Source organism: Eublepharis macularius, chromosome 4, assembly GCF_028583425.1.
Source record: "Eublepharis macularius isolate TG4126 chromosome 4, MPM_Emac_v1.0, whole genome shotgun sequence".
Lineage (NCBI taxonomy): Eukaryota > Metazoa > Chordata > Lepidosauria > Squamata > Eublepharidae > Eublepharis > Eublepharis macularius.
Window position 1 is genome coordinate 96,883,002 of NC_072793.1, and position 22,992 is coordinate 96,905,993.

Sequence of the window (22,992 nt, forward strand, 5' to 3'; positions counted from 1 at the left end):
CGGAACCGGGACCCTCCCCCCACCCCGACCATGTCAACTCCTCCATTAATCCCAACAAAAAGGCTTCTGGTTTAAATTGTATATTAATATTCAACAGTTTTTGTATTATCATATGAATTTGTGACCAAATATTTTTAGCTTTAGGGCAACTCCACCAAAGATGATAAAATGTTCACGTTGCTCACATTTCCAACATTTGTTTGACATATCTTTACTCATTTTTGCTAATTTGGCAGGAGACATATACCACCAATACATCATTTTGTAAAAATTCTCTTTAAGTGTAGAACTCAAAGTAAATTTGAGCCCCTTTACCCACATATTTTCCCACTGGTACATTGTTATACCCAAAAATTTTAGCTCATTTTACCATACAATCTTTCACAGATTCTTCTTCCGTTTCAAATTTCAATAAAAGTTTATATATTTTTGAAATAACATGTTCATCATTTGTACAGAGCTCTTTTTCAAACTCTGTCTTTTCATAATCAAAGCCCCATAATTTTTGATCTGATTTGAACCTTTCTAGAAGTTGAGCATAGAAAAGCCATTGACGTTTATAACATTTAGCTGTTAAATACTCCCTTGTCTTCAATTTACAATCTCCTTATGAGAATTCTAGTAAGTCTCCGTAAGTCAACCATGCCTGTTTGGTAGTCATCTCCCTTTTATAAAATGCTTCCTATGTTGAAATCCAAAGCAGTGTCTTTTCTGATAACCTCAGTTTGTATTTATTCCAAATTCTCAAGATGGCTCTCATAATGATTTTTGAAGTCTACATTGACCTTCACTTTATCATGCCACAAATAAGCATGCCATCCCAATCTCATGTCATGATCTTCCAATGTCAAGAGCCTCTCATTTCTCAGAAGCATCCATTCCTTCATCCACATTAGACATGTGGCGTCATAATACGCCTTCAAGTCCGGTGAACTTAGGCCGCCTCTCTCCTTCGCATCTTGTAAAATTTTATATTTAACTCTTGTTTTTTTCCCCCTTGCCATATAAATGTTGAAATATCCCTTTGCTACTGTTTAAATGGTACATCTGAAGTTAACACAGGTATTGTCTGGAAGAGGAATAACATTCTAGGTAAAACATTTGTCTTAATAACTGATATTCTCAACCACAAGGACAACTGTACTCCATCCCAGTATTTAGGACGGTATATTTATAAACAAGGCTCATTTCAAGGGGGAACGCACAGGAACGCAGTTCCGGTAGGTCTCCAAAGAGGTCACATGTCAGGTGGCCCCACCCACCTGATCTTTGGCCATTTTGGGCCCATTTTGGCCTGGATTGGTCCCAAAATGGCCAGGATTGGGCCTAAAACAGCCAGGATTGTTCCCAAAATGGCCAGGATCAGGCCTCTTACGGGTGGTGGATCACTCTCCTGTTCAGCAGCGGCCTGATCCTGACCATTTTGGGCCCCTTTTTGGCCATTTTTAGCCCCTTTTTCCCATTCTGGGCCTAATTTCAGTCCTGAATGGCCAGGATTGGGTCCAAAACAGCCAGGATAGGTGAGGTCAGGAGGTGTGGCATATGGAAATCAGTTATGCTAATGACACAGTTCCAGTGATGGCAAGGAGGCATGGCATATGCTAATGAGATATGCTAATGAGTTCCTGCAGCTCTTTTTCTACAAAATGACCCGTTTATAAATATACCAATATTTAGGTATCACGCTATTGAGGATGGACTGTATGCTATTTCAAAGTAATTATGTTAAGACATGTAAAAAAGACAGGACCTAAATGTATTGTGAGACTTTAGCTTTTGTTTCCCCCTAGCCATTTAGTATGCGTTTGCTGTGATTTGTTCACACAGCTTTTTATAGACAGTCCATATTAAGTATTGTGATTAACAGCTCATAACAACAACTTTATTGAAGACTGGAAGCAGACAGACTGAAACCAGGCTCAACAGGAGCCAATTTATACTTAAGAAAACCACACCCCTTTTTAGCAACAACCAATACAAAGCAAGTAGTTAGACTCCTTCGTTTGCTATATACAAAGTAACTATTTACAGCACAGTGATTGGATTATAAGGCAACAGTTATGATTGACCGTTACCAGTGCAAAAACACCCAATAGCCATGTAGGCCTCAGGAGCCTTCGTTCAGACTCAAGCTCCAGCAATACACAACAGTCCACATGTCATCACAGTCATCCTGTTGCATTCTAGTATTTTCTGTGCTGTCTTTCTTCAGATTTGATGTATGGCAGTTTTTAAAACTTAAAATACTATTGCCATGCCAGCTATCCTAAATTATGCTAATAAAGATATAAATAGGTTTTTTAAATTAGCAATGAGTTTGGTTTGTTACAAAGGAAAAAGCAATACTAAAGCCTCCAACCCCACCAAGGGAACAAAAACTGATAACCATTGATTCATGAGTACCAAGAGATAAAAGTCTAGCCTTGAGAGAACAAGAGGTAATTCATTAGTCTCAAAACAAAGGTACTGAAAGGAAATTGCTGGGAGATGCAGGACTTTTGTTGAAGGAAACTTAATTCTAAGCAAATATATAATAGGATCTTGCAGGCAGAGATGGATTTGTTTGGGGGATATAGTATTTTATTAAGTGCTGTGTTGAATCCCTGTTTCCGTTCAGCTTGCATCTGAACGCAGAAAAGAATTAACTGAACAAAGATTATAGTGAGAGCAGTATAGAAGAATACAGGCTGCCAGGTATCATAATTGGGTAAATATGTTCAGTTTGGGAAAAAACTGGCTGGCAGTCAATAGGATAAAAAGATAGTAAGTTCAGGGAGATTGGAAGCATACAATGAAAAAGGTAGAGCTGAGTATGTGTGTGTGTTTGTTGGGTAAAAGAGCAATTTGATTCATTGCTACTACCCTGACTGGTTCAATAAGAGTCCTGAAGTTCTCAGCTGTTACTTTGCTGTTTTTGGACTTAGTTTTTAGGACCATAATTGTTTGTTTCACAAAAACTCAAGTTTGTGAAGAACTGTGATTATTCAGCAGTATGTTATATACTAATATTTATGCAGTCACACAGTATCATGCGGAACCCAAGAATCAAACTACTTGCAGCTCCCATAAAGCCTCTTTAATTAACTTGATTCAGATATTATTTTGTCACTGGGTATGTATCTCATGGGGAAAATCTTTCATTTGTTAGCACTTAGGCAAGGCATGTCGCAGCTTTCCCTTTGTATCTAGGGGTTTCACATTTATTGAGTGAAAGTGTGTTTTGCTTTCAATCAACTGTATGTCTTGTAAAGAGGAGGGAGGCTGCACCTTACTTCCTTGTCTCTGTGTGGCTACTGCATTTACAATTTTTCAAAGCTCTAGAACATGGAGAGTGTTAAACAATAGTGGTGTACCCAGGCAACATGGAATACGCACTGTTATCCAATTTGTCATTCACTTAATAGGTTTTATCAGATAAGCTGCAACACTAAGTTGGAGTACACTAAGCTGAATCTGGTCATTAAACATAGTGACTTGCGTGTGACCCTCTTGGGAGCACATGAGCCTTCTAGTGAGCTTCTAGCTAGGTTGTGTACATGTTGAGATGCTGCTTATGTGAGCTGAGGCCTCCGTGTAGGTTGAGGTGCCTGGTTGTGACAGTTTGTAAAGTTTACACAAATAGAGAAGTGTGACTGTGACCCTGCTAGCAGATCAGCCAGCTTCAGAATCACTCGTGCAGGGTTCACCAGGTATGAACTGGCCCATAAAAACAATTTTTTGCTGGTTCATAGAATCATAGAATCACAGAGTTGGAAGGGGCCATACAGACCATCTAGTCCAACCCCCTGCCCAGTGCAGGATCAGCCTAAAGCATCTCTGACAAGTATTCATCCAGCCTCTTCTTGAAAACTGCCAGTGAGGGGGAGCTCACCACCTCCCTAGGCAGCTGATTCCACTTTTGAACTACTCTGACCGTGAAAAAGTTTTTCCTAATATCCAGCTGGTACCTTTGTGCATGTAATTTAAGCCCATTGCTTTGGGTCCTACCCTTTGCTGCCAACTGGAACAGCTCCTTGCCCTCCTCCAAATGACAGCCTTTCAAATATTTAAAGAGAGCAATCATGTCCCCCCTCAACCTCCTCTTCTCCAAACTAAACATTCCCAAGGCCCTCAGCCTTTCCTCGTAGGGCTGTCTCCAGACCCCTGATCATCCTTGTCGCTCTCCTCTGCACCCTCTCGATTTTGTCCACATCCTTTTTGAAGTGAGGCCTCCAGAACTGCACACAATACTCCAGGTGTGGCCTGACCAAGGCAGTATAGAGAGGGGCTATGACCTCCTGCGATTTCGATGCTATGGCCCCTTTGATACAACCCAAGATTGAATTCGCCTTTTTTGCCACCGCATCACACTGACTGCTCATATTTAGTTTACAGTCCACTCTTACCCCAAGATCCCTTTCACATATACTACTGCCCAGAAGTGTATCCCCCATCCAGTATTTGTGCTTCCCATTTTTGAGGCTCCGATGTAATAATGTGCACTTGTCTTTGTTGAATTGCATCCTATTCACAGCTGCCCACTTCTCCAGAGTATTCAGGTCTTGTTGAATTTTAATTCTATCTTCTCGGATGTTTGCTACTCCTCCCAATTTGGTATCATCAGCAAATTTAATGAGCAGCCCTTCCACTCCTTCATCCAGATCATTGATAAAAATATTGAAAAGTACCGGGCCCAAAACCGAGCCCTGCGGCACCCCACTGGACACCTCCTTCCAATCTGATGAAATGCCGTTGACCACCACTCTTTGAGTGTGGTCCTCCAACCAGTTCCCTATCCACCGAACTGTCCTATAGTCCAGTCCACAGTCTTCCAGTTTGCCCATCAGAATGTCATGGGGGACCTTATCAAAAGCTTTACTGAAATCCAGATAAATCACGTCAACTGAGTTCCCCTGATCCAGTAAGCTGGTCACTCGATCAAAGAAGGAAACCAGGTTGGTCTGGCAAGATCTGTTAGGAACAAAACCATGCTGATTTCCCCGGATCACTGAGTGGTTCTTCAGATGCTTACAGATTGATCCCTTTAAAATCTGTTCTAATATCTTCCCAGCAACAGAAGTCAGACTGACCGGCCTGTAGTTTCCCGGGTCATCCTTCTTCCCTTTCTTAAAGATTGGGATAACATCCGCTCTTCTCCAATCTTGTGGCACATCCCCAGTCCTCCAGGAGGCCTTGAAGATGATGGACAGGGGTTCTGCAAGTTCTCTAGAAAGTTCTTTCAGCACTCTTGGGTGCACCCCGTCCGGCCCAGGGGATTTGTATTCATCCAGTGCAGCCAGATGCCTCTCCGCAACCTCTCTGTCAATGTCAACTAGCCCCTCAGGTGTCCTGTCACATTTTCTACTATCTCTAGAGGTGCCTGAGTTCTTCAGGGAGAAAACAGGCAAAAAAGTCATTAAGCCTGTCTGCTTTTTCTCTGTCCTGCATCAGAGTTTCTCCATCTACTCCCAACAGCGGTCCAATTGCCTCTTTTACCTTGTGTTTGCTTCTCACATATCTGTAGAAGTTTTTCTTATTGTAGCGAGCCCTCCTGGCCAGACCCAGCTTGTACTGGTTGTATTAGATGAACAGAGACTGCAGCAGAAGCCTTGAAATAATAGTGATAGTTGCTGGAAGGATAATGAATAGTCCTGACACTACTTAAGCAGCACAGTATTTTTGAGGAGAAGGAGATTATAGTCATGTGTATTAATTTTGTTCCCTGAAAGGTCTTTTGCTCTTGGAGTAGAATAGTAACATTCCATAAGGAATGAGCAACTGTGTGCTTGTGTCACCCAGTCATAGTCTATCGCTTGCAGGGCCGGCGCACCCATTGAGGCCAGGTAGGCGGTGGCCTTGGGCGTGAGGGCACTGGAGAGGCGCCGGAGGGGGTGTCGGGGGTGGAGGCGTGCGCAGCGGAGCTGGTGTGACTGGGCTGCAGCTGCTGCTGCAGCCAGCCAGCCCCGTGCTGCCGCCGCTGCTGCACGCCCCAGCTGGGCACAGAAGCTGTGAGCCGCTGCTGGGGTGGCGTGCGGAGGCTGCTCCGTGCTCCGCACGCCACCCCAGCAGCAGCCTGATGGCTTATGTGCCCGGCTGGGGCATGTGGTGGCGGTGGCACAGGGCTGGCTGGCTGCAGCAGCAGCTGCAGCCAGCCATGGCAGCTCCGCTGCTCACTCCTCTGCCCCCACACACCCCAGCCGGGCGCAGAAGCCGTCAGGCTGCTGCTGGGACAGAGTGCAGAGCACGGAGCAGCTTACGTGTGCCGCCCCAGCTATCCTGCGCTGCGTGATGACGTCAGCGCACGATGACATCATCACGCAGTCCATGGCGTGCACGCGCACTCTATGCACGCATGCACGAGTGGCCGCAGGCGCCAGAAACTCTGGCACCAGCCTGATCGCTTGATGACTATGGTGTGCATATTCTCACTGGATTGTTTGTTTTGTCTTCTAGGTGAAAGAATGGTTATGTTTAAATTGCCAGATGCAGAGAGCTTTGGGGATGGATATGACCACGGCACCTCGCTCCAAAAGCCAGCAGCAGCTACACTCTCCTTCACTTTCCCCATCCCATTCCCCAGCCAAACAGCCACCGTCCCAAGTGGTAACTGGTCCAGAGAAACAACCAGGAACTATGCAGCCAGGCCCCAGGCCAAGTGCTGGTGTCATGCAGCCTGAGCCCCTCAAACCACCTCCAGCTGCAGTGCAGAGGGATCCACACAGCCAAGTCCAGCCAAAACCTGCTGCTCCTCAGGAAGTGGTGAGATCTTCCCCTCAGCATCAGCAAACAAAGCCTTCATCCACTGATCAGAGAAAGACTGTGGGAGACTCCCCAGCTAAGACTCCAGCACCTCCCCCCAGTGCTGGGGCACAAGAGCAACCCCAAGAGGGCCTCACTGGGAAGCTTTTTGGATTTGGAGCTTCTCTCTTGACCCAGGCAAGCACGCTCATGTCTGTCCAGCCAGAGGCCACCCCACAAAGTCAACAGTCCCCTGGCAAAGTGCCTCCAAAAATTGTCTTCAGTGATGCTAGCAAAGAAGCTGGCCCTAAAACCCCAGGCACTGTACCTGGAATGCAGGGTATGGCTGGAACTGTCCCAGCTGCAAAGCAAGTGAAAACAGAACAAGTAATCAAGCCAAAGGAAGTGCCGAAAGAAAGGGTCTTGTGCCCCCTCTGCAAAGCGCAGATCAATGTGGGCTCTGGGGAACCCTCCAACTATAATACCTGTACAACCTGTAAGCAGCAGGTCTGCAATATGTGTGGATTCAACCCAACACCTCATCTGGTGGAGGTAAGAAGTTTTCTCATTAGGTTAGGTACCTTTCTTTCCATTTAGTACAAATCCTGGTTTTAATACTGATACCGTGGGGAAAATTAGTGCATGTCCAGGGGAGGATGTAATTCCCAATGTATTTTGTTGATTTGATAGAGCAAGTTATAAACTGTGCTAGTAGGATAACAAATGAACCAAACAAATGTCCCTCTCCTCCTAGCACATTTGGTAAGGAAGAGCCTGTTGAACACAAAATGAGGTACTCTCATGCTATGAGAAGGTGAAGGTTCTTGAGAAGGTAGCAGTGTGACATCTTCAACCAGCACATAATTTTCCAGTAAACAAATACAAGAAGAAAACTGGCAAAGGGAGTGTTTCTGATTTTGTTACTGTTCTGCATTTGGTTTTGACAAATTGAAATACCAATATTCTTTACAATTCACTGGGCTAGGTCCCGGCAATAATTATTTAGTTGTCAAAGAGAAGGGTACTCATGGATGTCAAAAATATGAAGAATGAAGTTGGATTTGTAGGTCTTTATCCTGACCAAAGAATTGCAGGGAGGGAAAGGCCTTAAGCTACCCAAATGCCTTTATCACAAGTTACAACACTGGCAACTCTTTCATGTACTTTAGGTTGAAAAAGTTGCTTAATGTTTCTATTGTTTAAAGGAAAGGTGGTAGTGAAAGAGTGCAAATATCCACTATTTGATGAAGAATGAGGCCTCAGCTTTGTAAATTGTGCCTGGATGATGCCATAGTATATGATGAATTTGCCACAAAGATGGTGTGGTTATACTTTTTATAACTGTTTGGAAATATATGTGATATTCTTCTCTGGTTCTGTTAGATCCTGACCCATCATAGATAGATAGATAGATAGATAGATAGATAGATAGATAGATAGATAGATAGATAGATAGATAGATAGATAGATAGATAGATAGATAGATAGATAGATAGATAGATAGATAGATAGATAGATAGATAGATAGATCCTGATCCTGATCCTGATCCTGATCCTGATCCTGATCCTGATCCTGATCCTGGATTTGGGAGTGTCAAATGTCCTAAACTTTCAATAAGGCTTTTACAGCTACAGATGATAAATATGGAATGCTAAGTCACATGACTTGTAATAATAGTTTGGTTTCACAAAAAGATGTTTTCATTGTCTAAAATGAAACTTAGAAAATGGAATGAACTGCTACAATGCCCTTGTGTCTCATTGCATTGTTTTTAAAATTTCAAATACTACTCATATGAAAACTATCCCATTTGGGAACAATTTTGCTTTTCTGAAGTACAGAAAAAACTGTTTATCCAAAAAGCATTTGAGATAATATTTTCAGAATAAAAAATTTGGATTAAACTTGAGTAAACTATATAAAGATAGATTGCTACTAGGTTAGAAAGAAAAAGTTAATTTGAACAGATAGATACCTTAAGTCTGGATGATAAGCTATGGCCTGCTGGCTTGCCAGTTTGTGGTAAGGCTACTCAGAGACTAGTTTGCAGGCTCATGGGGTGAGGGCGAACAGCAGAGGCTCTTGGCTGTGGCTCAGCCCAGGCGGCTCTTGCCAGCTCCTGTGTGACCATGTGAGAGCCTATCCCAGGCCTATCAGGAGCAGCTAGCCAGGCAAGGAGGGGCATGCCCTGCACGCACTTACTGCACAGCCACCCATGTACACTTGTCATTCACCACATGCTAGTGTGTGTCTCCTTCCTCCACCCTAGCCCTCTCCCCTCAAGCTGGCAACGCAATATGAATTCTACTATTTATGTTTTTGGCATGGTGGTGGATAGTGCCCTCAAGTCATAGCTGACTTATGGCGACCCCTGACAGGGATTTTCATGGCAAGAGACTAACAGAGGTGGTTTGCCATTGCCTGCTGTTGCAACCTTGGTCTTTGTTGGAGGTTTCCCATCCAATTACTAACCAAGGCCAACCCTGCTTAGCTTCTGAGATTTTATGAGATCAGGCTCACCTGAGCTATCCAGGTAAGGGCATTTTTGGTATAGTCAGTATATTTCTTTTAACATACTTTGTAAAACCAAATTTGTGGCACAGAGTAATCCTGTTAGATTTTCAGGAGATTGCTTTGTTTTATTACATGAATTCCTTTTCAGAGTTGATCTTGCTGTACAAAATAGGGCTGGATCAAAGACAGGTACCAGTTCTTGATGCTATGGGAACTGGTGTATATGACTGGGCAGTGGATGGCCTTCTGCCTCTAAATTAACATTGAGCAGCACCATGACAGCTCTATGAGATGCTGCGCTGCTGGTACATCTGTTACTTGGTTACCTGGCGCACTTCCACATTGTAGAATTTCCCCACCCAGTCTTTCCATTCCAAAAAAACACATTCCATCTTGACATTTCAAGTGCATGTAGATGTTTCCCACACAACTTTAAGCTACTTCTGTCTTCCTTTAACTGATGCTGTTAAATAGCTGTCATATTCTACACAGTGTAACAGTGCTGCATTTAAGCAATTGAGTTGACGTATCTGTGTGGGTTACATCAGTAATTCTTAGTGCTTTCAGAATTTAAAATGCGTCACATACATTATCTTGTTTTAGTCCTTACAACAGGCTTATCCCACTGAAACTGCCTGTAAGACTGGTAATATACTACATTTTCAGTGCAATCCTAAGCCAGGTTAGTCCAGTCTAAACCAACTGAATTCAGTGGGTTTAGGCTGAAGTAACTCTGCATAGGATTTTGCTGTTTATATTCCTTTATCCATGGAAAGCCACAAGCCTCCCCTTCCCCAGAAGGCAAACTCCATTGCCAGTATTGCAGTAACAGCAGGAAGCAGATTTGGAGATCCTACTTGCAAGTTGGAAACTGAAAGTAAATGCATTTTTATTTCAAAACATCTAATGCATAGGGGAAGAGCCAGTTTGGTGTAGCGGTTAAGAGCGCGGGACTCTAATCTGGAGAGCCAGGTTTGATTCCCCACTCCTCCACTTGAAGACAGCTGGGTGACCTTGGGTCAGTCACAGCTCTCTGGAGCTCTCTCAGCCCCACCCACCTCACAGGGAGATTGTTGTGGGGATAATAATAGCATACTTTGTAAACCACTCTTGAGTAGGTGTTAAGTCATCTTGAAGGGTGGTATATAAAACAAATGTTGTGGTTGTTGTTATTAATGAAGTTATTTTGTCACTGCTTTTAAATACAATTAAAGTGGTTGGGCAATTCAGTCATGGTTCTCTAGTGTGCCCTAAGCATAGTACTTTGTGGATAACAATGCTACCTGTGTGACCTGGGAGACCCCTGTTTTGCTGCAGAAATGTATATAGTTAAGTTTGTCCTGTCAAAGAGATTAAAACAATCTACACAGCTAGTCATATGGGTTTGTGCTTGTGGTGATCTAATCCACTGACCAATTAATTATACTCAAAATTCTTCACTATCAAAAAACAAGTGCAACTGTTGTCCTGTGAATTTGCCTCTACTAAATTAAAGAATTAATGTTCAACAGACAATTCAGTCTATGCATGTATTTACTTACCATGTGAGCAAAAAAGCAGGTATAGCTGTATTACTGTGTGCTTTTCTTTTGTTTATAAACATTACATTATCTATAAGCTAATGTTAATTAAAGACTGATAAATAATAAACCAAAGATGGCAGGCAGTGTAAGTCATATGTACAAAAAGGAAAAGCAGACAGTGCTGTGCTTCTGAAGTTCTTTTATTTGTTTCAGATTTACAGGCTAAACAGAAACTGAATTAATGGTACATTTCGCACTCGGTTTTTAGAGCGCGTTTGTACCTGTTCCACATCCCATGTTTGCAAGGTTTTCACACTTAAAAGCAGTCATGGGATGCAGTCCCGCTTTTTGTCCGCTGTGTCCCCGATTTTTCCCCCTGCGGACATACCCCGATGTTTTTTTAAGTTCGCTGCTGACTGGCAGCTGGCCCGCATTTTGCTAATGTGAACACTTTTGCCTCCTTTTTGCTTCTCTCTCCCCCCCCTCCTTTTCCCTGGGAGCTGATTGGTTTGTGCAGAATTAACCACTCCCACCCTCCTCAGCTCTCTGAACTCCTTTGTCCACCATTTTTTTTTTAGTAAAGAGAGCTGAGGGTCATAAGGCTGCTTCTTCGTTGGTTTCCTTCCTCCCGGTATGCATGCTGTTTTATTTTTTTTCAAAAGCCAGGAATGATTCCTAAGCTTGCTGCTAATTCCCTGCTAGCTTTAAAATCAAGGAAAGTGTTAAATAGCTGCTTTCTCCTTCCTCCCTTAGGGTATGCACACACATTCTTTTTTTTTTTAAAGACAAGAATGGGTTGCAACGTTGTAATGTTCCTGCACTTTCTTCCTGGCTGTAAAAGCCAGGAAAGGATTAAATGGCTGCTTTTCCCTCCCTCCCAGGCATGTTTCAGACTTTGCCAAAGAGGGGGAAAAACCCCAAGCATTTTGCACAGCCCTTTGGAAACAAGCCTCTGCTTCCTGGGAGGAGATTAATCGGCAGCATTTTAACCCTTTCCTGGCTTGATTTAAAAAAATGAGAGTGGTACATGTTTTCCCCCAGAACTCTGCCACCAATTGCCTCTCCCGTGGGCAGGGGACAGCCCAATCAGCAAAAACGGGGGAAGGGTTCCAACATTGCAACGTTACTACGCATGCTCAATTTTTTTTAAAAAAGTGTGACGTGAATTGCAAGGCCCCAAAAGCCCAAAATTGCACCGAGGTTTTGAAATGAAGCACAGACACCAAATCGAAATTGCAGTGGATAGTGTGAAATGAACAGGTGCAATGCCGAAGCCACTGCGATCGGGGCGAATGCTCATAAATGGCGGTTTAAACCATAAGTGCGAAAAGGGTCAATGTCTGTTGCTAAAGTAAGAGTTGAGATTGCCTGTTAATGGGACAGTGCAACAAAATATATTATATATTTAACAGCTCAGACCTAATTCAGCTTATTTGAAAGTTATGTACCATTTTAAAAAAAATTAGAGGGGTAGCTGTAGCACAAACAACAGGGAGTCCTGCGACACCTTAAGGATTTACAGATGTTATTGCTGCATGCACTTTCTAGTCTTTGTTGTAAGATGCAGGGATTTTGATTCTGATGATATGATCTTCTAATAAGTGAAGAACAAGATTCAAGTCAAGTAGCACTCTAAAACCCAACAAGATTTCTAGGGTATAAGCTTCTGAGAGACAAAGCTCCCTTCATCCAGCTGTCAAAGCACCATTTGGCCATACATAACTTCCTAAAGGAGGATTAGCTCCTAAGGCTTGGGGTAGGGCATACAGCACCTGGTAGCAGCTCCTTTTCAGACTTGAGCAGCTTTGGTGGGAGAGGGAAGGCTGAGCCTGTGGAACAACAGCCTTTGAAGGAACGGTCTCCTGATTTTGTGAATAGCAATTTATAGAATGTTGTTGAAGTGTGTGTTGTGCCTCTCTTAGCTGGACTGAGTCTGCAAGAGCTTCAAGGATGGGCTTTAGCTATATGGGCTATATAAATCGAATGTTATCATCATCACCATCATCATCATCATCATTCCTTCTGAGGCCTTAACTGGTGTTGCAGGAAGCAGAAGCACAGATTGCAGCTCTTATTCCATGTGCAGAAATGCTACACTGCAGCAGCAGCCCTTTCCTTCTGTAGCTGTTCCAGCTTGGCAGCCTACGAGGTCAACATTTGCAACTCCAAACACGCCAGGGGCTTGAACTGTTGAGGGAGATGAGCCCAGTTGAAACAGTTAAAGGATAATACATGAAGTGCTTCCTTATGGAGGTTAGATTTCTGTATCAAGCAATGCTGTGGTTAGGTTGGTTGAGCGCACAGAACATGACACATTGTCAGCTGTCTGCAGACATGATTAGAATGGCAAAACTTGATTGGTGGGAGTGACAGGCAGCTCTGTGAAGCAGAAGATTTCAGGAGACACTGCCATGTAACATTGAAACCAAAGAAAACAAAGTGAAATGAAAGGGAGTTAGCCTTGCCTGGGAGGTAAAAGAGGATGAGAAGTAGATGTGACATACAGGACTCTAGCCAAGGGTAATGCCTCAACCCATTTCAGATAGGCTGAAGCAGTGTACCTGTTATTGTCTCTGATGAAAAGCTAAGTTGTAATTGTACAGTCAAGAGAAGCAGCTCCCACCTAAGTAGTTACATGAAGTAACTACAGAGCTCAGTATTGATCACCTGGGGCAGTCTTTGAAGCCAGGTGGAGCCATGTAGATGAAAAGGTGGAATTGTATGTATAGAGGCTGGCTCTTTTCTCAAGAAACAGGAGCCTGGGAGAGGGTATGCAAATAAAGGGAAGTGCAATGCAAATGTGGGCTGGCCTAGTCGCAAAGAAACAGAACCCTGGGCGGAGCCATGCAGATGAATAGTGGGCCAGTTTAGTTTTAATCCCTTTAATTGAGGCTTTGATCTATCTCAGTGCTCTGGAGTGGCCAGATGACATAATTTTGCCTGACCCCCCTGAAACCATCCTACAATGCTGGGAATATGGAGAAGGACAAAAGATTGAGGGAGAGTTGCCTTGGTTTTCATTTTTATTCTTGCATTGTTGTCATGTGTAGGTGATGCCTTCCACACTCATGTCACCCTTGCCTGTAGCTAGAGCCTGACAATGATAACAAAGCCAAAGTCCAGCCCTTGTGTATATTGACTGAGAAGAATCTGGTCCCTTTAGCATAGGAAGTTGCCCATTGCTGCTCTAAATTGTTTCTTCTTTTCTTGGCAGTGCTGCATAAGGAGGGTGCTAAACCAAACTTTAACAAAAGGGGTGGGTCTTGGTTTTGGGTTACCAGCCAGCCATGCACAGCCCCAGAGTTGGACAATGCATAGAGATAATTGGACTGGTTAACACAATCCATGGGCTATAGAGGTGGTATGCATGCACAATGTGTTGACGGTAATATACATGTATGTCCAACTGGTATTTTCTCCTCAGAATGGGGTGTGTGTGTTCAAATTAGGTGTATGTATGTTCTGTTTGTGTAATTTGTTACATTGTATGTGCAGTGAGGGGCGTGCACGCATATCTCCTGCTCACATCTAGGATTTCCAATTCAGTAAATGTATGAATTGCCCCATAAATGGGAAAAAATCTAGTAAATCCCACTGCCCTTATATTCTGTACTTAAACATCTCTAGAAGATGCATGTTCAACTCTCAGAGCCTCCCTCCTTTGACAACATTAATTTAGTTGATCTCCACTTCAACTGGAGCAGGGGTCCCTCACTTTTTTGAGACTGTGGGCAGCTTTGGAATTCTAACTCAGGTTAGTGGGCGCAACCATAAAATGGCTGCCACAGGAGATAGAGCTAACCACAAAATGCCTACTGTAGGAGGTGGAGCTGTATACACAGAGGAAGCCTAATTTCAGGGGAGAAGAAGGGTAACTCTAAAAAAATACATTGGGAAAGAGAATAAAACTAACAGTGTTGTGGCAACTGTCAATGAAACAACATTATTTTAATTTGTCCAAGCAATTGGATCTCCAGTGGCCAATCAGAATCCCTGCTGAGCAAGATTCCCACCTGACACACCCACTTTCTAAAAACATTTGGTGGGCCCCAGGAAAGGTGTTATATTGGGGACTCTGGTGTATATAACAGATATCACAACTATAATCAGGGGACGTTTTTCTTCTCTGAGGTTCACATTGAGTGTTCTTGCACTTGATAATCACAGTTTTCAAATAAAGAAGGAAGGAAGAAGCAGGAATGTAGCTCTTATTATATGTACAAGCAGTCACTATAATTCTTCAGTGAACAGCTGTTTGGTTAGATTTAGTCTAAAACTATGCATGAAAGTGCAACTTCCCTTATTCCCCTATCCCATTACCCCCTGAAATACTTCCTGAAATGCTGCTCATAAGGGATGAGGGGCCCCCAGAAGTGGTTTGACTGCAGAACTGGAGGGTTTTTACTGGAGGGGGGTTGCCAAAAATCCCCACCTGGTAGGCCCTAGAAAAGGTGTTGGTGGGTGCCATGGTGTTCTTGGGCACCATGTTGGGGACTCTTGTGGTACAGAGTTGACTAGATTTTTGCAAGACCATTTCAAGCAGTAGAAACAGATCTATTTCAGATCTACAAACAGATCTATTTCAGAGTTGCTTTCCAAATCCCTTTTCTGGGAGTGAAAATCCATGGTGATTTTACCAGGTTCTCCATTGTATATCAATAATTCAGCAGCAGGAGACAATGCTCCTCCTAACACATATGGTAAATTCCCTTATTATTGTCTTTAATTTCCTTTTTCGTTTATGTAACAGATATTTATGAAAATCAATTAAAAATACTCTTCCCAGCTGTGAAAGCTGATGAAGAAAGTAAGGGGCAAAGCAACTTTACTGCCACTATATTTTAACTTCTAATTAGAAATGTATGCTATCATTGGGTTATAGTGGTAGTGTATTCCCTTCCCAGAGGGCTGACAAATGACATTAAACTGACAAGACAGGATTATAGGAAGAGGTCAAGGACTGACTTAGGGCCAAGCTACACATGACGAATGACACTTGAACGGCAAGTGGATTGAGTGGAGGGCAAGTGAACAGGGAGAAATACACTTGCTGTTCAAGTGTCATTCGTCATGTGTAGCTTGGCCCTTAGAAGTACTAGGAATGAGAAAGGGAAGAATCAGGTGGAAGCTAAAATGAGGGGACAACTGACAAGACCAAGAATTTGGTCTTGAAGAGAGGAAAGTGGCTTGCTTAAGAGCGGGAGGCTGATCCAAATCTATGAGTCAGTGGAATGAAAAGGACTAATATCTAATGATTATGGTGGCATATGGAGTGAGTGTGAAGGGAAATGAGAGAGAAGGATGGGGGGAAGAGAAATGAAATAGCTACTAGACTATGGAAGTGATGTTAAGAATACAGAAATTTAAGGAGTGGATGATAGTAGCAATGAGATGATGATAGTGTGAAACCACTAAATAGGGGAGACGTGCAGGATAGAAGGCCAGCAATAGAGGGGCCTAGAATAGTATAAAAAGGAGTTGACCAGGGGATATACACTTAGTTCATAGCTGATTTTGGAGCTGTCAAATAAAAACTCCCCACAGTATATACACCATTTTATTATAAGCAACAGAAGATCTCCATCCTGGCCTTAAAGGACACAACAATTTTTCTTGTTCAAGAGAAATTCAGTCATTACTGAAGTATAAAAAGATAAACCTTGGCCATGGTCATTACATGTACTGGGTAAGTATGGGCTGGGTCATTCCTTTGCTTGTTTTGGATCTCTAGTTAACTGAATGGGAACTTAATGGCTGTGTATCAAGGAAAGAATCTATGGCAATACAACCCTGCGACTAATGAATTAACGTGACTTATTACAGCATCTTATCAGGAAAATAGGAAATTGTAAAGTGAATTTGAAAGACAGCTGCATCACACTAACAATGTGTATGGTGGAGAGTGTCCTCAAGTCATAGCTGACTTACAGCAACCCTTGATGGAGTTTTCATAGTAAGAGACTAACAGAGGTGGTTTGCCATTGCTTGCTTCTGCAACCCTGGTCTTTGCTGGAGGTCTTCCATCCAATTACTAACCCAGGCTGACCTTGCTTAGCAACTGAGATCTGATGAGATCAGGCTCACCTGGGCTATCCAGGTCAGGGCAACAATGTGTGTAGCATTTTTGTTGCTGTTAAAGTCTTTGCTGGGCTACCAATTTGTATCAGATGCTGAAATACACAAACTACAGAACAAGAAATTTTTGGATTTGTGCTGGTGCCTTCTAGTAAACTCTGTTCCTGCTGTAAATTCTCTTCTTACTGTCTGGTAGCAATGATGCCACAGCAAGAATAAGCAAAGGTATTGATAGAATGATAGGGGGTGGTAGCTCTTGATTGTGGAGCCCTTTTTTTCCAGGCCTTCTGACTAGTTTCATTAACTTGTACAGCACATTGCTCTTTCACAAGGCAGTCTGCAAGGAGTGAAGGGATGTTGGAGCTATCATGGGTTGTGTGTGTGTGGGGGGGTAATATGGATTTTGCTGAGGAACTGTTAGAACCTCTTTAAATTATCACTGTCTTGCTTTCCTAGCAGGCAGGAGAATATTCCCCTTGGCATTGTGCAGTTTCTGGCTGTGGTGCTATATCTCATTACAAGCTCACGTATCTAGTGTGCTTAGCCCATTATTGCAAAGTCTTTTAAAGCAGGATTGCACCAATTCCTTTCTGTTATATAGCTTTATTGCGGAAAGAGCTCTCCATTTTCTTATTCAAAATCCTGTGCTATCTTGTTGGAAGCTCTGTGCTCTTCAGTTTCTTTAACCATTCCTCTGTAACCCTTTCATGTTTGCCAGGCCTCATTAACTGGCTCCTTTAACAAAAGAGAAATCTAGCGCATAACAGTGTGTAGGAATAGTTCCTCCTTCATCCATTTAGTATACATTGGTTAATGAGCCTGGCTGCATCTGTCAAACGGAATCCGTTCAAACAGATTTTTCAAGCCAGAGCATGTATCTGTCTGCGGGTGCTGTCCAGATTTACAGAGGTCCCCATTTCCCATCAAAAATGATTCAAACCAAAGTTCAAAAGAATTGGTTATATCAGAGTGGAGAATGGGCCCCATGTCTATGACATCTACTTGAAACAGCACTGTAAAATTCAGGTTTGAAGTAATAATGAAAGAGAAGGGTGTGGAAGAGCGGAGCGCAACCTTCAGCTTTTGCATTTGGTTTTAGTGAATAATATGTCTAAATGTTCTGGAAAGAACTTTGTTCGCTCAGCATTTGAGAGGAATATGATATATCCTCTGGTATCAAGCAACAGATAGAAGAATGGGGGAGGGTGATGAAGCTTAATTTTTAGTATTTCTGCACACATGCTTGCAAAAAAGAACGTGCATCCAGGAGCTGCTGTTAGGAGCAACTAGCTGCAACAAGAGTTTATCTGCCCACCACTTTAGTGCCTCCAGTGTTTTTAAATATTCCCATTCTGGTTGCATGAAGTAAACTTGTGTGTATGTGCTTGTTTTGTGTGTAAGTAGGTGACATTGATTTGACTACATTAGGCTTATTTTTGAAGATGGATGCATATTTATATTAGGAATCCCCTATCTTCAAGAATATTTATCACCTTCCTCAATCAAAGCATTTTCTGCTGTTCTGGGATAGGGTTACATTGTCACTGGAAATGCATTTATTTGGTAATTTCTAGCCAAAGAGAATTAGTAGGTTAAGGAAATTCTGTCAGCTCTGTGTTACCCTCTGTTTGGAGCTGCTTTTCGAGAAGGGAGGAATGATAGGAAGGGAAAGAGGACTAGAGATATATGTGGTGATTCCAGATACATATGGTGCAGTAGAGATAATGAATATGGTAATTGTTTCAACAAATTGGAAACTTCAACAGTTCTCAAGGCAACACAAGCAGGGAATCCCAGGGTAGTTTTGAAACACTTTTATTTTCTCATGTCACTTCCATGTATGTCACTATGTATTTGTCAGTTCTGAACTTCATAGGCCTTTTTCATAGCATAGAATAAAAACCACACTATTGTTTGTGCATTTACTGTGCCCAAGATGAAGCAGCAGCAAAAAAACAGCCTCTGCCTACTTTCAGATCTCTTTGCTCACTTTCATTTTGCTTCAGCCTTTGATCAGTCACATGATGATTGTATAAACAGATCAGAGATTGGAATAGGAAAGTTGTTACAGTAGGCTAAATGGTTATAGAAATAAACTCTTGGATTCAAGTAGGGTTGCCAAGACTTTTATTGGTCAAGATATGGGTGGCAGAAATTAATTGCTCCATAAAAAGCTTGCATGTATGCCTCTGCCAGTTTGTAACATTAAATTTGCATTGATGGTGTCTCTTATGGTGTCCATATTTTCCATTAAGAAGGAATTCTAAGGACCCCACTGTAAGATTTCCTTAAGGTCACATACTAAAAACAGGATCAGGGAGACTTGCTTTCCATATCTGTTAGTCTTGCTTTCCATATCTGTTAGTCACAAGATCATGTATTCTTCAGCGATTTTTCTGTCTGTACATTTCTTTGTAGCCTCTCTGATCCTATTTGTCTAGAATTGGTTGCATCTTAGCACTTAGCAGGTTTCAGAAAATAAAAATAATATATATATTATATAACTCAGTAAGTGATAATAGCTCATTGGGCTAATCCTCCGGCAGGTTTTCCCTTTGGTCCATGCCCAGAAAATGGCAAAAACATCATCAGAATCCGTAGCCAAACTGGCCTGGGGTAAAATTGCTAGCTTAGAGTACAGTAATTTATACCGTCTATATAGATTTTATTTTACTATTTTCAACTCAGCATTCTAATCTGTCCCAGTTTTTTAGAATTTAAATTCAGTTCTTTATAGCATTTGCATTTCTCTCAGTTTTGTATAATCTGAATTTCAGTCCCTTTTACTGATCCAAAATCTATGCAATGTTGCTAACAATCTGATATCTCATAAATATTATCTTACATATACAAGTAACTTTATGAAAACGTTTTTGAAAATTCTGAAATATTCAATTGATATTAGTGCAGCTTTTAAGAGCTTTATAACAATGAAAGATGCAGCTTGTTATTACCAAACATTTGCCTCTTGCATGGAATTTTGAAGAATCTCTTTCTGTTGTGATGTCAACTTAGTAATATTATTCACTTAATATTTCAAGGGTCAAGTGCAGAATGCAGCTAAGCCTGTAACATAGATTGTAGCTCTGAAGGCATTATTGTGTTAAGGGATTCTTCCCCCCCCCTCAAAATACTTTATTGCTTTATTAATAAGTGTAAAAGCCCAATAAAAAGGGCAGAGAGCAAAAAGGAAAGTAAGGGGAGGAAAGAATAGGAAAAGAGAAAGAAGAACAAAAAATTTTAAAAAGAAAAATAATACATATTTCATTTCCATTTTTCTCTACACTTATTGTATCTTTACAAACAATATAGTGATGATACTTCCAGAATTCCTTTTCATTAATGCCCCCCTTCTATTTATTTTCCCCAAATTTATCTTCTTAGAAATCAAATCAACGAATCATCAGTTGGTTTTTTTTTCATCTCACGCAGAAAATCAATAAGGGTTTCCAGTTAACCATAAAAGTAGACAGTGTTTTATCTCTGATAAAAGCTGTAAGATTGGCCATCTCTGCTAACCATCATTTTGACAATCCAGTCATCTATTGGAGGCAATGTTGTGCTTTTCCATTTTTGCACATATAAAATTTTTACCACTGTTGTTATATATAGAATAAGATACCATGTTTATTTTCCAGCTGTTTGTCCATTAGTCCGAGGAAAAAGGCTTCTGGTTTAAATTATATATTGATCGTCAGAATTTTCTGCATTGTCATATGAGTTTGTGACCAAATTTTTTTTGCTTTAGGACAAGTCCACCAAAGATGATAAAATGTTCCTTCATGTTGCTCGCATTTCCAACATTTGTTTGACATACCTTTATTCATTTTTGCTAATTTATCAGGAGACATATACCACCGATACATCATTTTGTAAAAAATTTCTTTAAGTGTGGAACTCAAAGTAAATTTGAGCCCCTTTATATTTTCCCACTGGTACATTTGTATATTATAGCCAACATTTTAGCCCATTTTACCATATAGTCTTTCACACATTCTTCTTGCATTTCAAATTTCAACAAAAGTTTGTACATTCTTGAAATAACATGTTCATCATTTATACAAAGCTCTTTTTCAAACTCTGTCTTTTCATATTCAAAGTCCTGTAGTTTTTAATCTAATTTAAACCTTTCTAGAAATTGTGCACAGAAAAATCATTGACATTTATAACCTTTAGCTATGAGATATTCCCTTGTTGTCAATTTACAGTCTCCTTGTGAGAACTCTAATAAATCTCCATTAGTCAACCATCCCTGTTTAGTTATCATTTCACGCATATAAAAAGCTTCTTGTGTTGAAATCCAAAGCAGTGTCTTCTGCACTGATCTCAGTTTATATTTGTTCCAAATTCTCAAGATGGCTCTCCTAATATAATGATTTTTGAAGTCTATATTGATATTTACTTTATCATACCACGAATAAGCATGCCATCCAAATCTCAGGTCTTTCAAAGTCAAGAGTCTATAAGGAATTCTTAAATGAGGCCAGACAGGAACTAGTATTTGACCTTTGCAGTGAATCCTAAATCGAGTGTTAAATCAACAAAGATTATTTAAAATTTCTCATCTTGAGTCTGTGACACGGATTTCCATGAGTATTCTGGATTAATTGGTATTTAGTGGTATGGATTTAATATAGGTTAGTTATCTGTCATTAAATTAGTGAGTATATGCTTCAGAATCCTTAATGAGTTAATTTTCGGGCAGAACTTCTCTGCCTTAAGCAGCATTCTTATTGTAAAGATCAAAAGGCAAAGCTTTCTCCATCCCTGTGCAATGAAGAGCTTAACCAGTTGAATTTCAGCTTGTTATGCAGCTAAAGGTATATGAACACTGAAGAAAACACAGGCAGTCCAAATTATGAATTAGCACAAATTATGAATTAGATATGAACACAGAATGAAATACTGCAAAATAGTCAAGATACTCATGGAAAGACTTCCCGTACTACATCCATTTTTAACAGCTTGTTCATTACTAGAGATGGGCATGATCCACATTACGATTGAAAAAAACCCACGATAATGGCGATCGCGCGATCGTGACCCGGCGGATCGTGATCATCCACGGGCAATGATCCAGCGATCGGGAGGGGCCTGGATCAGGGCGATCGGGCTCGGATCGGGGATCCAGACACGCAGGCGCCAGCAATCTATTCCCCTGGCAACGGAGCCAGGGAAATGCCTGAGCTGTGTTTGCCCTCCTTCTGTCACCCTGGAAACCCGAATGGAAGCCCAGCTTTCCTTGATCAGCAGGGCTTCCTTCCAACCACGGAGCGGCAAAACAGTCACCAGTTGGGAGAAAACACCCAGGGGAGGGAGGGGGAAGGGGGTATTCTGTAGCCATGGGCACTCCAATCTCATCCCTGCAAACCCTGATAGGCAGCTTTAATGGCCAAACACAGACGGCCAAACACAAACACAGATACCGCCGGCATCACCCACCATTCCTGTATCGCTGGGAACAGCGGGGCGCCCTTCCACTTTTGCCTCCACGATCCACGATCCACGGATCAGGAACGGGAGATGATCGGTGTGGATTGTTTATTTGGGATCGTTGCTGGCCCCGATCCATGATCAGCTGGATCGTTAATTTTTTTTGGATCTTGCCCATCTCTATTCATTACTGAAGATCAACCAGCAGGCTTCTCCTAAAAGTTTTGACTAAAGCATCCTCTCTTTTCTATCCCCTAGGAAAGGGGGCAACCAGAGTAATAAACAGGAACTCAAAACAATAAGTAACAGTCAGAACCCAGCCATTGGTTGGAATCCACTGTTGATGCTATCTGACAGAATTCAGAACACTTGGGAGTAAGGAGAAAAGCAGGGAACTATTGTCCTTTTTAGGGTTTCCTGAATAAACTGAACATAGCAAACAATCTGAATCATCATCATCACTGAAATTAACTTTTAAAGAGATATTGTCTCTTTGCAGAATCTTTGTTGTCTTTAAGCGTTAAGAAACAGCCATTTTATTTCTCACTTCCTCACCTTATTTGTTCCTGAAGTGATAACACTTGATTTCTTAAATAGCACACCATAATTTATTTTTAATTTGCCCTGGTACCAAGCTGAGTTTGCAAAGAAATTAGCAGCATTTGGAAAGATCCTCTCATCAGATTTCTCAGTTCAGTGGTCTGTGCTCTATGCAGTTGGATACCTGGC

At 41.7% G+C, this 22,992-nt stretch overlaps 1 protein-coding gene across 1 annotated transcript in view; it reads left to right on the forward strand.

Moving 5' to 3' along the window:
- BSN (bassoon presynaptic cytomatrix protein) overlaps nucleotides 1–22,992 on the forward strand; it is a 332,851-nt gene that overhangs the window by 57,571 nt on the left and 252,288 nt on the right. Inside the window, exons 3-4 of the mRNA XM_054976376.1 lie at nucleotides 6,433–6,640; nucleotides 6,683–7,269. Of these exons, the coding sequence (XP_054832351.1) occupies nucleotides 6,433–6,640; nucleotides 6,683–7,269 (795 nt within the window). The remainder of the gene's footprint in view (nucleotides 1–6,432; nucleotides 6,641–6,682; nucleotides 7,270–22,992) is intronic.